Below are 23186 nucleotides of genomic sequence, written 5' to 3'. Positions count from 1 at the left end.
GGGTGGAAAAAGCTGCACTGCATGAAACTGCAGTGCACTGATTGCAAGGTGTTTCAGAGCCATCTGTCTGGACTGAACAAGGTGCTACAGAGGCAAATGCGCTTGTAATTGCATATGGGTATGCATGCGTATAACTATGTTTGGCATTGAAAGTGTAATAATCTCTCTCTCCCTCTCCCTTTATGTTCAGGGGCCTACACCATGTTTTCACAGCAGCCCCAGGACCTGGTGGTGGTGGCAGGCCAGCCGGTCACCCTGCCCTGCTCTATTCCTGGGTACCATGGCGTTGTTCTCTGGATCAAGGATGGCTTGGCCCTGGGTGTGGGAAGAGATCTCTCAGGTAAGAGAACAGTTTTATGTATTAAGCAATCCCATTTGTGATTCACTGTGGTAATTCGTTTTAAAACCATGACTCAGTCCTCCAAAGTGGAATATCTGTAGCTTAAAAACTCACTAAATTTAATTTGATAGCAAATTAAAAGCACTTCATGGCACTTTGTGTGTGGTTTCAGTCAATACCAGTTAGTCTCTCAAATGTCAAACTGTTCTTTTTATTTATTTATTTTCTGCCAAATGAAGTCCAGCTTCCCCTCCATAAACAGGATCAGCTCAGTTCACAGAAACGCATCTGGCAAAAAGCAACCGTTTTCAAGTGGGGCTTTTTCTTTTTTTTTGACAGTCTAAGAACTGTGAACATGTTATGCTCTTTTGGCAGCTTAAAACCCTCTAAAGAGGATGTCACTTTCCAGTTTGCCGTGTGTCAATAGCATAATTACTTTAATTGCTTAATCTAATATACCACTCATTGTACTGGCATTGCAGAAATGAGTAGACCTCCATGCTGATCCGAATCAACCAATACATATTCATGCAAAAATTATTCAGAAGAATTATTTAATACTAATTCATATCTGGTTTTGTTTTCATTTCATCACCTCTTGTATAGAAAAAGTAATTATATATTTAATGATTGGCTTGATACACAAAGGCATTTGACTCAACCTTTAAACAAAATGAGGCTTGAAGTGCCTTTACATCGTAGAAAGGGGAGATTCAGTGTGTTTGTCCAGCCTGTATATCCTTTACCAGCTTACCTCAGAGAGCCTTCTCTTTATGCCAGTCGCGACGCAGAACCCAACTGGGCCCCTTAAAAACCAAAAGCCTTGTCCATCTGTATGATTAAAAATGTATTCCAGTGGAGATCTCAGGTCTCTTTGCCCCTGACCTTCAGTGACTGCTTCTAGTGGCCTTTAATTAAACCTCTATGGGCGTCTGCGTCCCAATAAATCCATCCTCTTTCCCTGGCCTTATCAGTCTCCAGGGAGCTGGGAGGCTTGCAGTAAACAATGGGAGAAGGACTTGGGAAGTGATCGAACGAAAAAGAGGGCTGGTTGGTGGTGGGGTGTGGAGGCTCGGAGGGGAAGAGGGGAAAGGAGCAGGATGTGGCAAGCGCAAGGGTCTTATGCTAACGAGAAGCCAGGGAGAGAAAAGCTTAAAGACACATCAGCAGCAGTTTAATGGTCACTGAGGAGAACTGTGTGCTGGCTGTCTCTTTCTCTCTTTTGAGGATGAGAGAGACAGGTGGAGAGGGAGAGAGAGAGAGAGAAAATCGGCACCAATATCACTGTACTCTTAATGCAGATCAATGTAAGAACGCAGAGGACCATGAAGAATATGAAGGCCCTGGTGCTTTCGAGTTTGCTTTTGTTTTGTCCATTTTTATTTCTTTCTCTGTTTTTTTGTTTTTTTGTTTTTTTTTCTGCTAAAGAGAGCAGGAGAGAGAGCCAGCTTTCAGTCTGACTGGCGCTTTCCACAAAAGGACTGTCTTACAGATTCAGGGCCAGGACTACAGGGTCGTATATTGATATGAATGACACTTCACCAAAATATTAAGGCCAAAAGAAGAGCCTGCAGCTGTTCCTTTCACTACAGTCTTCTGCGTCAACAAGTAACACCGTCACCAATAAAGACTGATGACGTGTCCACAGTCACGCAAGAGCACACACCCACGCATATGCACACACACACACGCGCGCAAGTACACACACGCACACACACACACATGCGCGCGCACACACACACACACACACATATACACATACGCGTGCACACACACACACACACACACACACATATACACATACGCGTGCACACACACACACACACACACACATACACATACGTGTGCACACACACAGCTGTACACATGAAAAGAGCACAGCTACCTATGGTTTCACCACAGATACCGCTCCACTATTCATGGAAGGAACTGCGTTTAAAATTGCTCGTTCAGTCTATGCCTGATTCTGTTCACAGGGAAACAGTGATTAAAATGAGAGAAATCTTTCCCTATTCACTTTAATAAATCAAGAGACAAAGGAAGCTGATTCCAATCTGTCCCAGCATTCTTCTCTCACTCTCTTTTGTTTCTGTCCTATGCTTCTAATTAAAGAGCAAGGCTCAAGGCTACCCCAAACACACAAACGAATGGTCATGAATATGCATTGTGTGTAGTGTTAGTGTGAAAGAACATCATGCAGAAGGAAGAAAGAAAGAAAGAAAGAAAGAAAGAAAGAAAGAAAGAAAGAAAGAACTTTGGGAGACCAGGTTGCATATTAAAAATAAATAAATTAATAAATAAATAAATAAAATCACACTAATTTGGGAGATATTGTTCATGATTTGGACGATGCGGTGTCCAAGTGGTAAAATTTCAACCCTTACCTGTACCGACACGATATACACAGAGAGGACATTGTGAGAAGAGCCATAATAGCAACAGAACCGTAACAAAATCAGGCCAAAATCAATTTGATCAAAGCTCTATGCACACATTTGATTTCTTCAAACAGAATCTTAAACCCTCTTATCTTAAACTCTCTTCCCCCCACCCCCCTACTCACCCCCTGTGAATCATTTTCACAACTACACCTATATCCAAGTCCTGTCACTCTACAGCAATCCCAAGCACACATGGTTTCCACCCATCGTTTGTGCTGGGAGGCTCCAGTGATATCCCTGCCGCTGTAGCATTAATCACCCTCTTCTGTCTCCATTCACAGCCATTTCCTTCGCCATTGATCGGCCATAAGGTCTAATCCATTCCTGCCCTGATGGATTCATTACCCTTAATGGGGCTATTTTACATTATTTGCTCTAACCGACATGAGTTGTCTTTTGAAGTCATTGAGATCGATAATCGTATTATTTAATTCTTCTCTTTCCAATCATGACGCTCTTTTTTTTTCTGGTGAAATGTTTGCAGGAAAGTAGGGTTCATTCAGAGATTGATTAACCCAAGACCTGTCTGGACAAAGATGGAGAGGGTTTCATCTCAAACCACCCCAGTCCTCACTGCTCTGTTACTCTCTACATGTGTACACTGATGCCCCCATCGTGCTTAGATAAAGTTTTATGTTGTACAAGCTAATCTCCCGATCTGGTGATCATCCCCACCAACCCCCCCCCCCCCCGCCCCCCCCCCCACCCCCTTTCTCACTCGCTATCTCTTTCTGTCTCATCTTATTTCTGACTGTGTGTGGGGTATACCTGCAAGCTGGGAAGGAAATTATTCTAGATTTTTCCTTTCTCCTTTTGAAACCACTCAAGTAACAAATGGTGAAGTGATATTTTACTGTCCTCTTAACAGCTACTTCAATTGTAACTCTAGACATCTTCTGAATGAGAGTCGTGTTAAGGCCACATAATAATTAAGTATGCATGAGTTTAACAGAAACCTCTACTCTCCACAGCCCTATTGGGTGAAACCAGCGGGTTGCTTAAGGACAGTTCACTTCTCACAAAGTGAATAGTGAATAAATGGTGTTAGAAAATGGTATATGCATGTGCTTTTTTTCTTTCTCTCTTATTTTTTTGTCCACTGACCTTGAGTGTATAATAGCATGAAAACCATTTAGGCTATAAAGAGTTTGTGTGTCAATTCTGCATCGATGGTAAAAGTAAGACCTCAAGATTTGCAACCAGGCATGAAGTGCTAATAGACGCTTCAACGAATCCATTGATCGCCTTTGCAGAAAAATAAACCACGCCATCGAACCCTCGTCAATGGCCATTAATGTTATTTAGAGAGTTTTGCTGGCTTTGACCGGCTGTCATTGTAAACGATGCTTGACCTTTTCAGACTTCTTGAGCACCTTGTCCAGTTTTATAGAGTAGTTAACTTTTCTGTTTCAGCTTAGTCCACTCTAAATAAGATGTATGGGCCACATAAGAAATTGAGACACGAGAGAGAAAAGAGAGGGGGGGGTGGGCGGGAGGAAAGTGCTAATTTCTAATGATACCGCTGTAACAGTATCATTCATTTTGGCACTTTTTTTTCAGATTGTGTGATCTTTCCTGCTGTGTTTTTCTAATGTGCTTTGAGAAGATGAGGTGGTGTAGGTGGGCAGATGAAATGCATTGCACTATTATTGGCCGTAACTCTTACCATCGACAGAAATATAGGGTGGGGTGGGGTGGGAGGGGAGGGGTGGGGGTACTGAGGGGGTGGGGGGTACTTCACGGTCTATTAACAGTGAATGGGATCCAGTGAGGTAATGGGCAGTAACTAGTATTTTGTAGCACTGCGTGGTTTCAACAATGGGACTCAAGGACTTAAAAGCCATTACACAGACCAGTCCAGTCCCACATGCAAGTCCAGTTTACTCCCTTTTCTACGGCAATATGTTAAAAATGAATCCCACTTTCACACCTCATTGCTACACATTAAGGTAGTTACCTGAGAGGCTGGGACTGCGGTTTGAAACTCGTACTGCAGAACGTTTTTAGAGGAACATAGGTGATGTTCAAAATGTAGTCTCAATCTGATAGGAATTCATTTGCATTGCTGCATGCCAAAAAAAAAGAGAAAGAAACAATTATGTAAACCTAATCAAAGGCAGACAACCGAACAGGAACACCTTATGCACTATTTAAATAGTTGCAAACATCACAAGAGCAACAGCTATTTTTAAGATGGGCGGACATCGTAAATCGAATTATGAGGAAGAAGTGACTGGTATTGACTGGCATGTGCTGGTTTTCGAAAGGAGGACCAAAGAAGCAGGTGCCATCTCACGCTGTCTGACAATTATGTCATGGGGAATTCCCTGGAGCGGACATGACTCATATTGATGGATCCTGAGGAAGGAAAAAAAAATCAATACACCACTTCAAGCATTTATTGGCAGACGTTCAAAATCCAGGGTCAGCGAACATAGCAAATGGCAAGTGCAGAGTCCTATTGGAGGTGTGAATATAGACTGTTGCATAAAAAAAAAAAAACAGGAACAGACCAAAAAAAAAAAAAAAATTACATAGTATAGAAATACATTTCAGAATGTTATGGTTGTGGTCCTCTTTCCTCAGATGAATCGATTTGGTCTCAAATGAAATCTTGAGGAATTCTTCTGACCAGTTGAGGTGCTGTTCACCACCTCAGACATGTGTCCTCCAACTAAGAGTCCAGGGGATCGCCATGGGCCATGCTCCCCTGGGCAGATGTTTCAGGCCACAGTCTCTTTTACTACTTTCCACGGGTCAGTGATAGTCAAGTGCCCATGTAGCGTGAAATGATGGTCAGTTAGCATGTGTTAGCTTCAATCAGCTAAACTTAGGGGGCTACCTAGAACAGGGGGTGGCTTAGAACAGTCCATAAGAATCCAATAAAACCCTGGAGAGACAAAGACAGAGATTAAATTTTATTGCAGAAACAGTTAAGGACTTTTTTTTTTGATAGCTTTGTCTCATTTTATATCCACATATCTCTAATGAGTAGGGAGAATTTGGCCTTGAAACAGTTGCAGAAGTCATTCATATTGAGAGACTATGAAATGTGCCATGAAGTCTCACAGTCAAACCTGTCATCCTTTTTTGGACTGTTTGAGCACACCCCATGCTAATTTTCCACAGATAGTTATCCAAAAGGTCTCAGACACAGCCCCTTGGTGCCTCCCTCTCCTATGTGTTCTTAATCATGAATCTCACTTCACCGCTTTAGCAGAACAAGTCTTAATCTCATCCCAACTGCCACTCAACCTGCCTGTGAAGCACACACAGGCACACAGCTGTCAATCTCCAGAACAAATTCAACATGCTTTTTATATAGCATTTTAATGCCTCAGGACTTGGGTGGATTGTATGTGTGTGTGTGTGTGTGTGTGTGTGTGTGTTTTCTTTAGCCCTGTTTTATATATTGTTCATCTGAGACTGGAAAGTGTGAAGTTGACACTAAGTCTACTACTTCTGAGTTTCAGTTCAGATGGTGGGAGGATTAGAAAGATAATTGGCTGGTTAATGAGGTGTGTGTGTGTGTGTGTGTGTGTGTGTGTGCGTGCGTGTGTGTGTGTGTGTGTGTGTGTGTGTGTGTGTGCGTGCGTGTGTGTGTGTGTGTGTGTGTGTGTGTGTGTGTGTGTGCGCGTGTGTTTACTTTGTGCAGAGCCAGCTGGGTTTGAACAGGAGTATGTATGTTAGGACATGAATCAAGAGTGTGACTATCTATGAAAGAGTCATCTGTGAATTTCTAATAACCTGTACGCACTGCGTCAGTTCTCAGGCACATTTTATTCTCAGATTCAGTTTTCATCTTTTTAAATTATGAAATTAAATTATGAAATGATTAGCCTATCTATCCATCTATCTATCTATCTATCTATCTATCTATCTATCTATCTATCTATCTATCTATCTATCTATCTATCTATCTATCTATCTATCTATCTATCTATCCATCTGTATGTCTGTCTGTCTGTCCACTATCCACACACTAAAACCTGATTTTACTGTTTACCAGGTTACCCTCGCTACACGGTGGTGGGAGACCACACCTCTGGTGAACACCACCTGCGGATCCAGAGAGTGGAGCTGATGGATGACGCTGTGTTTGAGTGTCAGGCTATCCAGGCAGCCATGAGGTCCCGGCCAGCCCGACTCACTGTGCTGGGTGAGTCCCTGCCTAGGCACACACGCACACACATGGATATGTTTCTACACCTATACGTACTTGATAGCCCAGGTAATCCTGCAAGACATTCAGTTCAGGTGAAACAGCAGGAGGTCAAATTATTTAACACCCTTAGTTCCAAGAACAGTGTTGAAATGTATTGGATGTTTCAGATCATTGTTACTTTTTCTTTTTTTTTTTAAACGTCCTGAACCAGCCAGGGCAGAGCAGTGCTTTCCTCTTGGCTTTATAATGTGACCTTCATAGTATTCTGTGTTATTTTCTCTCAGTGAAAACAAAATCCTCTTGAAAATAAAATCTCATAGGAAGCTGTTCGTCAGGTGATCCCTCAAAATCAGTCGGACAGACTGTCCAAATAATGAAAGTGATCAGTCAAGCAGCCGTTGAAGGGACAAAACTGACTCAAGCTATTGCAAAGACCCAGCTGTTAAGGGACCTCAAAACACAATCAAACTAGAACAAACTGAAACTTTTAACGCTGTTTTCTTTCCTCTTACTGTTCAGTTGACGGAGACTTTAAAATTTTATAACCTGAGTTCTGTAATAGATATCTGAAAAATTCAAAGTGAAAAATATTCAGAACAGTTCAAAGCATTTAGAAACATAAAATTGTTCAAAAAGCATCAAATTTTCACAGTTTGGAATGTTTCTCTGAGCCATCATACACATGGTCCTCCTGTAGTGATTTTTAGAGATGTTATCCTTAACACATCCAGAGAACGTTTGATCCAAACCTGCAGACTCCCATGTAGATTAACCTCTCTCCTCTCAACATACTAACAGGTGCCAAATCAGATTAAAAAACAAGGTAAGGTTTTAGCTGATTAAACCAAAAGATTCACTGCAAGAATATGTAAGTGACTTGGGGAGGCCAGGGCAGGAAAAATAGATTTTTTGTTTTCACCAACCGTACTCACTTGAGAGCCCCCATAAGTTCCCCGTTTTAATTTCCTGCTGCCACCATCTCACCATCTCCATTATTAAAGTGAAGAGGTCACAAGGTCTTAATGAAACTTCATGGGGTTATTATTCAAGGTTTGCTGTTACTGCAATATTGGTCAGTCACATTAGTCTCTCTCTATCACCCACCTTTTATCTGTTATCTATCCTCCTCTTTCACCCCGCCCCTTTGTTCTCAGCCGACGCCCACCTTATTTCTCTCCTTTACGCCAGTGGCCTGGGCTGTTAGTAGGTGTCCTTGGGATTTGGGACAGAGTGAATAAGGGATGGAGAAGAGGTGAGAAAAGGAAAGAGAGAGGGACAGAGAGAGAGTGCGGTTTGTGGAGCACTCCGTCCCGGCCACAAGCATCTGATCTACGTTATTGATCTCCCTTAATGAAAAGTGAAACTAATGATGTATAAGAGAGGAGAGGCAGGCAGGAAAGGAGGGAAAGAGAGAGAGAGAGAAAAACAGAGAGAGAGAGAGAGAGAGACAAAGAGAGAGAGAGAGAGAGAGAGGATGAAAAAAGGAGGGAAAAGGAAGACAAATTGTGGTCAATGGCCTATCGCCTTTGTAAATGGATGCGAGTGAATAATTATGAAAGCCATACCTTGAGTTTAGGGACTCCATCTTTCCTCCTCTTTCTCTTATTTTCTCTACTTTTCTCACAGTCTCAGGGGAATTAATGCACATTTACTGCAGTCATTCAACATACCATTGTCTGGTCCTCCCATCAAATGATAAGGTTGAGTTGAAGTAATGATTTTGTAAGCAGTGATGCATTCACAATGTGTTAGCAGTCTCCCCCCGCCTCTCTCTTTCCTCTCCCCTTTCCCCTCTCTGTACTAGGTGTGATTAATTTAACCATGTTAACTATGACTAGAGTACTACTTTAGGGACTCCCTAAACAAAGACTAGTTATCCCAGTTAACAACCACTGGAGTAAAACCACAGCTTTTCAAAAGGTAGATTTTCATATCTAGATCTGTTCAAGCCTTAATTTTTCTTCAGTGGAGCTGGCCACACAAAGGCAGAGGGACTTTTCAATTTAAAGAGACTTGATCATCTTGATCATTTATACTCTCAGGTCTTCATTACCATCAGCCTCTCTGAGTGGATTATAAGAGCCTTCTAAACAGCCCATATATCACACACACCCACACACACACACACTCACACAAACACACACATTAGATATGCCATAGGCTGGCTCCACTGTGGCACTTAACGGAAAGAAAGAAAGAAAGAGAGAGATCCTTGGCAGACGTATGTGCCTGGAGAGACATAAAAAACTCCTCAGGCCCAGTGTCATGGCAATCTCCAGGCTGTCTGTTACGCCGAGCTGACGGCCGTGGCGGAACGCCGGGAGCCTCGCGCTCTGACAGGGACGGGGACGTGGCAGGCTCTGCCGTAGGCAGCGAGTGACAGCCAGAGAAAACCCATAGTCTCACACAGTCTCCCATCCCATCCTGTTCCATCCCACTGTTTCCCTCATGTTACAGCTCTGTCTCTCTCAGGGTCTCCATCAACTCATTTCACTCTAGACTTTCTCTGTCAACTCAGTTCACTCTATTTTCACTGTGCAACTTTCATTTTAGGACAGCATACAACAGCTGTGCACGATGACAGACCTCACTTTTTAAAGTGCATTATTTTTTTAAAAGGTTTATAAGAAGAAATCTTTTGACATCTTCTGATATGAGGAAAATATAATGAATATGATGAATAGAGTTATAGGTCAGTTAACCCACAGAATAAGACCAACAGGAATTCAGTTCAGTGTGAAAGAACAGGCTTTGTCTAAAGCAAGAATGATAAGAATGTTAAAAAAAAAAAAAAAAAGTCTGGAATGTAAAAAAAAGACTCCTTGAGGACTGACCCATGAACTTTTTGCCCTGAGCTTTCTTTTTTTTTTTTTTTTTTTTTTTTTAGCAAATTTCTGGGATATGGAATTACCCCGAAATCTGAACTCTGAGGAAGGATATGATGATGAGAGAGAGAGAGAGAGAGAGAGAGAGAGAGAGAGAGAGAGAGATTATACTGTAGAAAGAGAAGTGCCCCAGAGGCTAATTAACTAGCCTTGAGTGTGAGGAAGAGGAGAGAAAGTCCTCCTGTCTTCTCATGGGTCTCCTGGAAAGCTCACCTTAGTCCTCTACAGAGGAATGAGAAATACAAGGCATTGGAGGACAGACTTTGCCCTTCCAAAAACTTAGGCAGGACAGCTTCTAGAAAATCTGTAGCACTTAATGGCATACCTTTTTTTTCTCCGTGAAAAGGTAATTCTAATTGCTTTTGTTGGTTTGGTAAATTGTATTACTATTAATATCACTCCGGTGACATTAAAAGCTCTTAGTTTTCATCTTTGCATTCTGTTTCAAAAAAGCCCTCTGCATTTTCTTCATTTTCCTTTTTATGTTCATCTCTCCATTTTTTCCCCTCCCTCCCCTCCTACTGCTCCCCATTACATTTCCTTCTTTTTCAGCATGTATCTTGTTAATGGGCCCCCATTCCCCACTCTGATTAATGATTTTGATGCACTCATAGATGAAAAGACAACATTAAAGGCATGCAAAGTAATGCCACATGTTGTAATACATTCCCAAGTACACCCTTGTAATTTAAGTTTTTGAAAATTGCCCATTAGGAAATATCTCTGCTGCAGATTAACTCCAAAGACACAGTAACAAAAAAAACAACAACAAACAACAACCAAAAAAAAAAAAAAAGCCAACTAGACCCCCCCCCCCCTTTCCATTTTTTCCATTTGCTGTCAAGCAACTGATTAATTAGAATGGCAGAAGTGTGGGAAGATGAAGGATCCTGGAGGGTAAAGTGGATGATGGAAAAGCTCAGGTCTGCGTGTTGGAGAGCCCAAGTGTCGGACTACAACACAGACAAACAGTCCGAGGGCAGCGAGATCATTCATTTCTGATTATGAGGCACGAGATTTTAATTATGAGGCATGAAATTCAACACTTGATCTTCTCTTATCTGTTGCTGATGTTATGAACTTAGTCAAGCAGAGGGTAAACAGAGGACGAACAACTGCATGAGCTGTGGAAGTAAACAAGGCGTCCAATTAGTTTGTTTAGGCCACTAGAGCAATGCAAGTTACTTCAAAAAAATAGCGGATGATCAGACTAGCTCCATTACTGTTAGTTTGGGGGTTTTTTTGCAAGTTACCGTGCAACTCATTGTATGAAGCTGTAAAACAAACAAACAAACAAAAAAAACCCTAGCAAATAAGTAACTGAATGAATGAACAAATATACAAACGTAAAAGAAAAAGTAAAAAAAAATTAAAATAAAAAAGGAGAGAAAAGGAAAAAAAGGATTAATTGAACCTCAAAGTCATTTTCTTTTCTTTTCTTTTCTTTTCTTTTCTTTTCTTTTCTTTTCTCTTCTTTTCTTTTCTTTTCTTTTCTTTTCTTTTCTTTTCTTTTCAGAAAGATCTCATTCAGCCCCGTCAGAACCAAATGAGTGATTATCCCTTCGGTTTGACCTTTCATTTTGTTTTTTTTTTGTTTGTCTTTTTTTTTGCTTTTTTTTGTTTGTTTGTTTTTTCTTTTTTCTCTCTCTTTCTTTCAAGCCGCTGTTTTCTTCTTTTTCTTCTTCTTTTCTTTCCCTCTTTTTTCTTTGCTTTTTTTTTTTTTTTACTGATAAAGAGACAAATGGGTGGGTAAATTCTGAGGATTAGCCTGTCTTTCCTCAGGACTGGACACATATTTTCAAACACACATAATTATGCAATATATTCTAATATGGCCAGATCGTGCACTGAGCTAATGCAAAACATTCTTGGCCCACAGCAAGTATATGCTTTACAATAATCAAACATTTATCTAACCATTTTATCTTTCCACAATTTTTGTATGCCAGAAAGCTTTTTGGATAAAAGTAAGGATGCTTTGTTCATTCCAAGGGCTCTTCTGTTGTTCTCTCTCACTGGAGAACAGTGTTGGTATTTAAAAAAGAAGTCACTTTTCTTTTCTTTTCTTTTCTTTTCTTTTCTTTTCTTTTCTCTTTCTTTGTCAAAGTCTTAAAAGTGTAACTATGTCAGCAATGCCAGTGCAATAAAATGAAGGTCACAGAAATGAGGAGCCTTCAAAAGCTTCACAGAGCAAAGTGAATTAATGTAAAGACTGTAGCTATATAGGCACACAAAGACAAAATAAGACCCTTTGAAGCATCCCTAGAAACACTGCTGTGTCTTGACATACAGACAGTAACTGCACGCAGGTATTCCGTTACTTTTAAAAAACTTAATGGAGTCTTTGAATTACCAAATAAAAACTCTCTCTCTTCCCCTCTCTCTCTCTCTCTCTCTCTCTCTCTCTCTCTCTCTCTCTCTCATACACATGCTCAAACACACTCACAGCAAACTGTTATCTCCAGACCTGAGGAGAGCTGTGTCACTGTGTTTTGACAGAACTGCTTATTGGCTATTTTGACAACAGCCCTGGTATCACAAATGCTTCACAAATACAAAAAAAAAAACAAAAAACACCCAGCCCATCTCAGCTCAGCAGTTCAATTCTACCCCACAGATTTTCCTAACCATTGCTCAGGCACAACTTTGATCTCTTCACTTGTTTTTTTTTCCCTTTTTTTCAGCTTACCCAGTCGTAGCTTGTCCTGTTCTCTCTATACTTTCAAAACCTCCACAAATAGCTACATGTCTTTTCTACCCAAACATATACACCGAGTTCTGTTTGACTTACAGCTTCGTGCCCTCCTTTCCGCCCCACTTAAGCTCTCGTTCGCAAGGTAAATCTCTCATTCTCCTTAAATCACTGGTGATTTTTTCCAATTCCTGCTTTCCCTCCCTTGCGCCATAACTCAAAGTGGCACAGACCACCGTGGACGAGAGCCAATCTGAGCAGACATCACTCATGCACAGAGTAATCAAAATCTCATCCATCCAACCCCTCAACCTCCCCCTCACCCAATTCCACCCTCCTTCACCCCCCAACCCCACCCCCCACTTCCCCTCCAGAGCCTGAGACAGTGAGAGTGATCTTCCCCGTCTGTCTCAGAAATCAGCAGAGCTGCCGACAGGTGCATTCCTGACAGCACTTGAAGGGGCTTTGATTTGGGCCAGTGAGTCTGTTGTCTTCAGCTCTGAGGAATTTTTTGTTCTTTTCCTTTTTTTCTTTCTTTTTTTTTTCTTTATTTTCCTGCTCAGTTTTTATGCCTGTGTGTGTGTGCATGTGTGTGATCTGTCTATCTATCACAGTGCCTCTCAGAGGTGGGAGCACCATAGTGAGGTGACAGGAAGCCCTGGCCAAAAACACAGGGGTGTAGTCGCATTACACTGCACCACACATCAACCGACGCATAACGCCGTGCCTGCTTCCTTCCCCTTTCCCCCACCTACCTCCACCTGCAGACCGCTCTACCACTCCATCTCTTTGCACAGTCTGAGAATGTCCACCACAACTTCTTCGCAAGCTCATTCCTCAATACCCCCCCAAAGAAAAAGCTACATGTATAGAGTTACTGGGCATCTCATCTGTGCAATTTACAGCCTCAGTTTTGATGTCAGAAACTCAGCCCTGAAACCCTGTGTTAAATAGATCTGTGGTAAATACAGTGAGCTCCCCTCCTCTACTGTTACAATTCTACTGTATCAAACTTTCTATGTTCTCTCTCTCTCTCTCTCTCTCTCTCTCAGTTTCAGGTTAACAAGTCTTATTGGCATGACTGTAATACATACATTGTTGCCAAAGCGGATCATTTTTATGACATTGAATATTAATAGCCATCTAACAAGTAACAGAGAAAGAAAGTGAAAGAGAGCAAGGGAACAAGGAAAGTAACAAGAAAATTCATAATAATGCAATGGGCCAGAAAATGAATGAATGAATGAATGAATGAATGAATGAATGAATGAATGAATGAATGAATGACAGTTACTTTAGATCATGAGAAGCAGGGGGATCACTGGCTCTTTTTCGAGTTGTGGCATGTGTTACATACCAACAAACTTTCAGCATGCTCTCTCGTTCTCATTTTCATCTCTCTCTCTCTCTCTCTCTCTCTCTCTCTCTCTCTCTCTCTCTCTCTCTCTCTCCTGTCTTTCTGTCTCTCCATTCTCTCCTGTCTTTCTGTCTCTCCATTTCTCTTCTGTCTTTCTGTCTGTCAGTATTGAGCTGTGGCTGCTGTCTTTGGGAATAATTGATTCTTAAGGGCTTAACCAAAAGACAGTGGTTGATTGGGGTAATGTTTTGCACAGTTTGGTTAATTACAATTCCTTTCCCTCCGTTTAAAATATGGATTTATTTGATCATGCCATAAAAGTAAATGGTCCTGTTATCTTGCCTTGAGTCAGATCCTCCAAACCTTATTTTCTTCCTTTTTCTGTCTTTCCTTTCTCTGTTATTACATCTTGCTCAGAGAGTTGTTTAGGTACCATTAAAATTCCACACATTTTAATGAACTCTAGTACATTCCTTTATCAGTAAAGAGAGGATGAGCTGGTGAAGCTCATAAAAATTGCCCCCCCCCCCATCCCATAACCTTGATATCATTCCATGTAAGTGCTACTGTAGCACAGAGCAAAACTGTGAAATTCAACAGACCCATCTGACATACCCTTTGAATTTTCAACATCCACACCAACACCTTCCTCGTTTCTTTCATCACATAGACCAAAATGACAGATATTTCAATAATTAAATATATCTAAGGAAATATCTTGAAATAGCTGAACAAATAGACATTCGGAAAAAAAAACAGGCGAATATTAATTTTGATAAATTAATTATTATTTTCCAAATATGGCTAACATGAAATTGCTGTTTATGTTACATTTGTAATCTGTCAAGACTGACCCTCCCTCTTGTCGAAGAAATCGTTCCAATTTTTCATTTCTTACTGCACCCAGGGCTTGAGACAAAATAAACAATAATGAAGCCCAGTTGTAACTGCTAGGGAGAGAAAAAAGGGAACCAAGTTTAACCAGAGAAGAAAAAAAAAGGAGGGGAGAAAGACAGGGAGAGGTCATTTGCAATATCTCCTCAAAAAGCAGAGTGGGACAGGATAGCAGTAAGCCAGCCCATAATTAAAGCAGAGCAATCAATCTGTGGAGCTGACCGACTCATGAGAAACCGATCGAGTAGCTGAGGCAAAGCGCTAATTTGGAGCCATTAGGGGTTGCCGAGTTTGCAAACAGGCCAGTAATGATGATGGCTAGCGCAGTTAAAAGTCTAGCCTTTGTGTTGCTGTCAAATGGGAGCTTTGCAAGGAAATGGGTGATGCAGAGGGAAACGACAGCTGACAGGCTGACGGGGCCTCTTTCGGAATGGGTCTGAAATAACTGAGCTCTGCTTTCTAGTGATCAACCACATTCACTGGGACAGAAGGGGACCTTGATATTAGTCTTTAGTTACACACACATACACACACACACACACACACACACATACTAATCAATCAGGGAATATTGGCAAAGGAGAGCTAGTTTCTCAAAGGGCAGCATGAGTGTTTTAGGTTTTTGAAGATGTTGCTTCACTAATGTGAGAGTCTGTTGCAACCAAACAAGTCAATGGCGCCAGTGAAGGAGTTGGGAAAGTTCTACAAAAGTTCTTCGTGGATGAGTGCGCAGTATCGGGCTCTTTCATCTTTGACAATTGGGCGGAGAGCGATGGAGCATCAGAACGTCCTCAGGAGTTCACTCAATTACTAAGAGTTCAGCCAGAGTGCTTTCCATCAGGGATATGAAACATCTACTTACACATACATAGCTTCCTCAGACATCAACTCACCTTTCCAGTCAACAACAATCTAGTTACCACACGATATACCCTACGTTGGTACCATCTGCTGCTTTAAAATTTCACTATTGGTCCATGATTTCATATCTACCTAGAAGTATATACCAGATTATACATGCATACGGATGAATTTTCATTTTCTTTTCAATACCAATTTAATTTCATAATTCATATGGTCTGGTTTAGTTCATTTCCTGTTTGGGTTTTTGTTTTTTATTTTAAGTGAACCTAATTAACATGCCTGCAGCACCAAGGACTTCCTCTTAATGAAGTGTCAAGATGCACTCCGTTTGAATGTCATTCACCTACTTTGAATAAGAGCCCTATTGGAGAGGTTCTCAAATGGCATCTTGAAGTAGTTGTGAATTTGAATAGCGTTTGGCATGACTCAGGATTGTGATTCTCCTTTGGGGGAAAAAAGACTACATTGATAAATTCTCACAGTAGCAGCCACACAGTAGTAACAGGGATTCTACACCCTCCTACCCTGCAATTCCTTAGTGATCGTCATAAAACACACCTGCAAAACGTTCCTCAATTTTACTGAAGATGTTAGCTGCGGTGAGTTAGCAGTCTTTCAGCCACAAGGTAAACTCAGGGCATGGAAACATCACCTGCAATATGTGCCACTGCCTAACCAGTCCAAAGTTTGTTTATTTTTCCCTTAATGTTCACACTCCCGCCTTAATCTGTGACACAAGTAAGTCTGACAGCTGGCTGTATAAATGTCTGGTTTTTTTTCAGTGTTTAATTTGATTCCCAGAAGAAGAGAAGGGTGTACATTTGTTCTGAATTGTTCCCTGACTCACAGGCAGGTAATTAATGCTTCAACAGCCTCTGAATGAACACAGACAAGAAGCCAATCAAATTAGCTTTCTCTTGAGCAAATGGAACTGGTAGATCTCTGTTATCTCTTAATCTGTCTTCAATCCTTTCTTTTCATTTTGTCCCCTGGGGAAGAAAAGCAAACCAGCTGGTAGAAACCAATAAACCGGAAAAGATGTGTGATGGACAGAAAACATAAGTATTTTTGTCCCAAATTCAATTCTAAGATCCTCTTTAAAAGAAAAAAGCTCACTCAGCGAAGTTGTTTGCTCAACTGAAACTATACTGGTTATTTACTCAATATTCTAATACTGTTCCTCAAACTTGGCATGTAATTTAACCATAAATTAATGAGAAAAAAAATATGCTGTCAGTTAATATGTTTGTATTGACAAAGATGATTAAAAAAAAAAATGTACATGATTGCGTAGGCTCCACTGAGCTCAATGCACTTGTTGGTTCTGGAGAACAGCATAGCTACACAAGCTCCCCTTCTGTATGAATGTTATGCTAGTGAAGTCATGACTCTTCCCACACTCCCTCCAGCCTCTCGTCCACAAAATCTATCACTAACACCAACTAAAACCTAATACTAAACTCATAGGTTTCAACTGGAGAGAGAGAGAGAAGGAGAGGAGAAAGAGAGAGAGAGAGAGAGAGAGAGAGAGAGAGAGAGAGAGAGAGGGAGAGAGAGAGCACTTTATCCTACAACCAGGAGGCGATTTGTAGGGGGATGAGGGGGGATGTCATCCCCCTTGTTAGCAAAATGACCAAAATGCATCCCCTTTGTTAACCTGCCACCCCCCTATACACACTATAGAGTAGTGTCAGTGACCATTGGGCCATCCCCCGTTAAAAAATAACAAATCGCGTACCGCCTACAACCCACCAAAAGTCACAAAAAGATACTAAAAGACTACAAAAATTAGCAAGAAACAACTTAAAATGTATGATTTATAATTATGTCCAAGGCTTGACGTGATAGCATCTGTATGATACATGCCTGGACATTCTGACACCTTCCAACTGGTCAGCAACTGACTCTGTGCCAGACATGTGGTTTTGACAGCATTTAAAATGTGTCTGTGAGAAGTGTTGGTCTACACTCTCCTCCCCAGTTACTTCCCCAGCAAGAAGGGCTGATTCATCCAGTCAGACAGCGTCACTGAGTTATTTCTGTCTGGCAGAGAAACCGTTGCCTGTCATTTCATATAGATCTTACATCAAATCGGGGCAGGCAGGGCAAGCACTACCCTATGTGGTAGAAGCTCTAAATTAGACTGATTTCAGAACCCTCCTCACTAAGTGTGATCTCCAGCAAAACTAATAATCTTTACCAAAATACTTCGGTATCATATATATATATATATATATATATATATACATGTGTGTGTGTGTGTGTATTTTTTTTTTCTTTTTTCTTGTGTTTTATATGTGTCCTAACAAGTGATAGTGATATTTATTGCTATATGCTTTAATTAATGCATATGCTACTGTTTATCTCATAGAGGCCTATTTAATTTCCTGCTGTTCATTTGACAAGATGGCAAAATAAAAGCCCTTTTTTCCCCCCTACCATCCTGTGTCCCAATGCCAGGCGCCTGTCTAGAACTTTCCCCTCCAGGCTATGCTGCTGCTCCTCCTCAGAGAGCCAAACATCATAACAGTAAACCTGAATACGTTGTCACATTTCATCAGTTAGATAAAAAATGCACATATGTATTACAAACCAAGTTTACATGATCTAATAAGTTCACCTTTCTTGGTTCTTTTTTCTTCTGGTCCTCATTTCCTGAGATGTTTACTTTTTCATCTCCACAGGCTCTCTCTCTGTCCCTGTAGTGCCTTTCCCTCATTGTGACCCTCTCTCACTCTCTCTCTCTCTCTCTCTCTCTCATGCCAGCTGCTGACAGCCTTTGATTTCCCCCTGTCCCAGATATGCACTGTAACAAGCGTGTAGGCCAATCAATAATTCACTGGAGTCTCAGTAAGAACCAGGGTGATCAGACCGTGTGCTAAAGGAGACCTTAATCAGCTCCATTCATGAACCTGCTTTTTTGATGCCCTTACCTATGCTCTAGTTCTTTCTCTATCTTTCTCTCCTCCTCTCTCTTTCTCTCTCTCTGTCTGTCTAGCCCATCGTCCTCCTTTTTGTCCCTCACCTGTTTGGAGTTTGCTTTTCTGCCCTGTTGATCCGCTGCTTCCATCTGTCTGTGCACCATCGCCTTTACGCGCACCACACATGCAACGCTTTCCTGAATTCCGGCTCATTCCAGCTCATCTTGCATGCCTTTAATGGCTTTCCGTGTACATACAAATCACACCTGCTCTCATTAAAGAAAGACACAGCTAAAGTGCTCTCATCCCTCACTACAGCTCCTTCCCGCCTCGCTTACAGGCTGCATCAGACCTCAGAAGGATGTTTTACTGCCAGACAGAAAAAAAGTAGTTTTCATTTCTCTTCTCTGAATAAAATGAAATGAATATATATATATAACTTTTTCTCTGAAAAATGCAACTGTGGCTTAGTCGCATGAGTCTATTACTCTCCAACTGAGGCTTAATGACTACTTGTTTATGCAGAACTCTACATACAAGAAGCTTCATTCGCACTCATTCTTCCCTTACCAAGAGCTTGAAGAAAGAAAAAAGTGTCTGAAGTTATGCTTAAACTGTACAGCTTCACAGCATTGTTTAACAATATTTTTCACGCTCTGTTTTTTTTCACTTTCGCTTACAGTTCCGCCAGAAGACCCAATCATAGACGGAGAGCCGGTGGTGAGCCTGAGAGCTGGGGACCCGCTCAACCTGACCTGTCACGCCAACAACGCCAAGCCTGCCGCCTCCATCATCTGGATCCGAAATGGAGAGGTCTTGAACGGAGCCATGTATTCCAAGGTAGGAAGTGAGGTGTGTGTGTGTGCGTGTGTGTGTGTGTGTGTGTGCGTACATGTGTGTGTGTGTGTGTGTGTGTGTGTGTGTGTGTGTGTGTGTGTGTGTGTGTGTGTGTCATTCCTGGAGAGCATTCCTACTGGAGAGCATAAGACAATACAAATGACCTGTTTACTCTTAGGATTACAGGATATATGTTGAAAATATCTGTCAGTGCTCCGAGAACCTCCTGAGAACAAAGAAAAAACAAATTCACCAAACAGAGATGTGTCTATGGCTCGCAAATAGTGGCTCTATCATGCTGTCATAATCTATGTCGTTCACATACAATAAAATACCTTCCTAGTATTTTCCATGTGAAGTTTACGTTATCAGATTTGCCCTTTTGCTTTACTGGAATCTATGTGAATTACTGAATAGTTCTGATCTGAACTTTTGTGCTGGGTGGCCTCCTCTAGCAGGAGCCATCTGTGGTCATGATTACAGGCACCATCTGCATCCTCTCTCTTTCCCTCTCTCTCCTAACCCATGTCTGCCCTGGTGTGATTGGAGAAAAATCCCCAGAAATTTGGGGTCTTTAACAGAATAGCACCATGATATTTGTCCTTCTCACCCCTGCAAAGTGCATCAACATAAACAAGCAGATGGGGACAAAGATGATGCCATATTGTTTTTTCTTCTCTTTTTTTCCCTTTCCCTCAGAATTCTTTGTTTCTGTGAGCTAATAAAAACCCCAGCGCAGCAGCATGCTCGACTAAACAAAACCTGTTATAGGCCACCTTTAAAAGATTTCATCTCCAGAGGAAATGAGTTATTAACACGATAATATGCACCAGTGTATGTGTCTCAGGGTGTGTGTGTGTGTGTGTGTGTGTTCATTCTCTCATCCTCCAGATATGGTAAATTTAATGAGATCCTGAAAACTCACTATGTGTTAACACAAGCGCACACTACAGCCATCTGGAAGCACTGTTATACATGTCAGCATTCCCACATGTGATAACTGAAGCCTGACTCCTCGACCCTGATCCACAGAGGAGCCTTAGGGACACTGGACGCCCAGGTTTCATAGATGCCTTTTGGCCTTTTGATGTCTGTGATCATTTAAAAGAGGTTTTCAGACCAATATTTCTTGCTGCCTTTTCACTATTTCTGATATTTACATCTACCACAGAGCAGCTAAATGACATTCTAAGATGCTATTCTGAAGACAAGCCTATTTTCCATTCAGAACACATGACAGACTTTTTGCTCATTGAAGAAAGAACCTTCACTCCACATCACTGACAGAGAGACTGAAACAGAATCCGAGCCTCCACCTACGACTGATGGAAAGGGCCCTGTCCTCTCGTATCTCTGTCTGCGCCATTAAAGCACAGAGTGTTCAATTAAGACGCAATCATTTAGTCTGAATAATGACAAGGGGACCGGGAAGAAAAAGGGATAATCGGCGGTTCTGTCCTCCTCTCTCACCCACACGTTTTGACGAGATAATAAGAACGAACGAAGGCATGACGGTGAATGTGAGACAAGAGCGAATGCATTTCTCTTCTCTACAAATGGCTTCTATGACACTGCTGCTACCAGGCCAACATGATTTAAATGATCAATTATCCCATTCAATCTCAAATTAATTCACTGTGGCTACTGTGAAAAAGTCAGAGCCAATGAGATTCTATAGAGATAATCGTCTTCAGAGACCATTAAAATCACGTAGTTAGCGCAGGTAACTTAAGCACAGCAAACCTCATTGACTTAACGCCTTAATTTGTCATTATTAGAGGGACATAACAATACTGGGAGTGATTAGAGAACACAGTTTATGCTACACAGTTGCTGAAAACGGGCATTTGGTTGCACATGGGGCAATTGCTGGTAACAAAACAAAGGAAAGCACTTGGGGCGAAGGGGGGAGTGGGGGGCGGAAGCGTTCTTATGTCTCTTCACGCACGGCAAATTCTCATATTTTAGAGCGCGGATTGTTTCCGCCTTCTTGGGCATACAAAGCCGCCACACCAGAGCGCTGCATGGCTTATCGTTCCTCCGTAGATAAGTTTTATGTTGTTTCTTTCTGTCTCTCTTTTTTCTTTTCTCCACAAGCCTTCAAAGCTGTCTTTTTTATCTGTCTTTCAATTTCATTATGTCCTCACAAACTTTAGAAAACTTTTCTCTATAATTAGAGACAAGTCGTTAAATGGCAATGCTCAACATGAAATAGAGAGCTTGAATGCAAACCTTCCAGAAAGAGTCGCTGCACTAATTAACTTTAAAAGCATGCTGGATGTGTGACTTGTTTTTACACATTTAGCAGGTAGAGTCACACCTGGAATCACACCTTGGGAGAATAGAATGTTAGCTTTACCTGTTTTGTTCAAAACAACTGCCTACAACTTCTTTCATGTTAAAAGAAATCACTCCTTCTCCATCTCATTGTTAGACCCCTTCTGACCCCCTTTTCTTCTCAAGCTAATTAACCTTCCTGGCATTTTGCCATGGAAATTAAAAGTGGGAGATGGTTGAACTAAAGAGGCATTTAATTAATTGCGGCATTAAAATGGTGAAAATTAATCTGAACTGGAAGTGATGAGATTAAATAAGTTAATCAAAGAATGACTCTTTAACCTCAGGAACAGAGAAACAGATTACATTCCCCTTCTGTTGGGGGTAAAAGGTAAAGAAAAAAAAGAAGAAGAAGAAGAAGAAGAAGAAGGAAAAAAACCAAAAAAAAACAAAGCGCCTGCAACTTATCAAGCTAAAAGTTATATTAGTATCCAGTAATAGACTGTGAAATGTGAGGCTAGGGTGGTCTGAAATTAAAATGGTTGATTTGATGTGACCTCCAGCCACATTCCGTGTTTGGAGATATCAAAGGCTTGTTAGATTAACAGCAGAATGTTAATGTTGCCCAAATTATTAACGACGGCGTCCCTTGAGGTCTAACCATCGCTGTGATATTTAATTATTATTTTCTGAGCTGGAGATGAACCTAATGAAAACAGTCTGCAGAGCCAGTACAACATTATGCTAAACCAACCTGTTAAGCAGCTCAGCAAAGTTAAATCGGTGGATGGGAAATATTTTGCTTATGCTGCGTCACAGATTAGAATGACCTAACTTTTCTGAAATATCTGGCAGCAGGGTGCAGAAGTTATCAAGTCTTACACTAAAGTGACTTTTCATGCTTGTTGGTAAGATATTTGACAGTTTGACAGGCCTATCTGGATTGAGTTTCAAAGAAAAGATTTGCCAATCTCCCTTTTTTCTTTCACCATTGTATTCTTATGTTAAAAAAAAGTGTATATCTGAGGATTCGGTGCATTGTATTGGCTCTGTTTTTTTTTTTACTTTATTTTTTATCTCTTTTTATCCCTTTATCACTTTATCACTTAAATTCACGATTATGACATCATTGACTTGATTCTAGTATGACGGGGTTATTCTGATCAGGTATGTGCGGTCAAATACAGTCCTGTTGCTTTCAGATGAAGAGTGCCTTTATACTCAGCTATCAAAGCCAGTGGAATGCACAAGAACCCCATTTCCAAAAAAGCTGGTGACGCAATAGTGAAGCAAACATAAAAAAAAAAAAAATCTTCTATTCCTCTGTAATACCATGTTTTGTCCTTCTCCATATGCTTCTGTTTCATCGCATCGGATGATGTCTCTTGTTTCTAGCTTTGTCCCTTTTGCTCTCCTCACCAAAAGGCAAGGCCTTCCTCCTTCCTCCAGCTCCAGGCTGCCCTATGAGAAATGATCCATTCATAATTTGGAGCTATTTTTATGCCATGCAGGG

At 41.2% G+C, this 23186-nt stretch overlaps 1 protein-coding gene across 2 annotated transcripts in view; it reads left to right on the top strand.

Moving 5' to 3' along the window:
* Positions 1 to 201: 201 nt before the first annotated feature.
* kirrel3b (kirre like nephrin family adhesion molecule 3b) overlaps positions 202 to 23186 on the top strand; it is a 54728-nt gene continuing 31743 nt past the window's right edge. For both annotated transcript variants that reach the window (XM_030765863.1, XM_030765862.1), the window contains exons 1-3: positions 202 to 340; positions 6791 to 6940; positions 19242 to 19399. In XM_030765863.1, coding sequence (XP_030621723.1) covers positions 202 to 340; positions 6791 to 6940; positions 19242 to 19399 — 447 coding nt within the window. The remainder of the gene's footprint in view (positions 341 to 6790; positions 6941 to 19241; positions 19400 to 23186) is intronic.

The sequence above is a fragment of the Chanos chanos genome, chromosome 2, assembly GCF_902362185.1.
Source record: "Chanos chanos chromosome 2, fChaCha1.1, whole genome shotgun sequence".
NCBI lineage: Eukaryota > Metazoa > Chordata > Actinopteri > Gonorynchiformes > Chanidae > Chanos > Chanos chanos.
The sequence above is the reverse complement of the archived record's forward strand: the minus strand, read 5'-3'. Positions and strand labels throughout refer to the sequence as shown.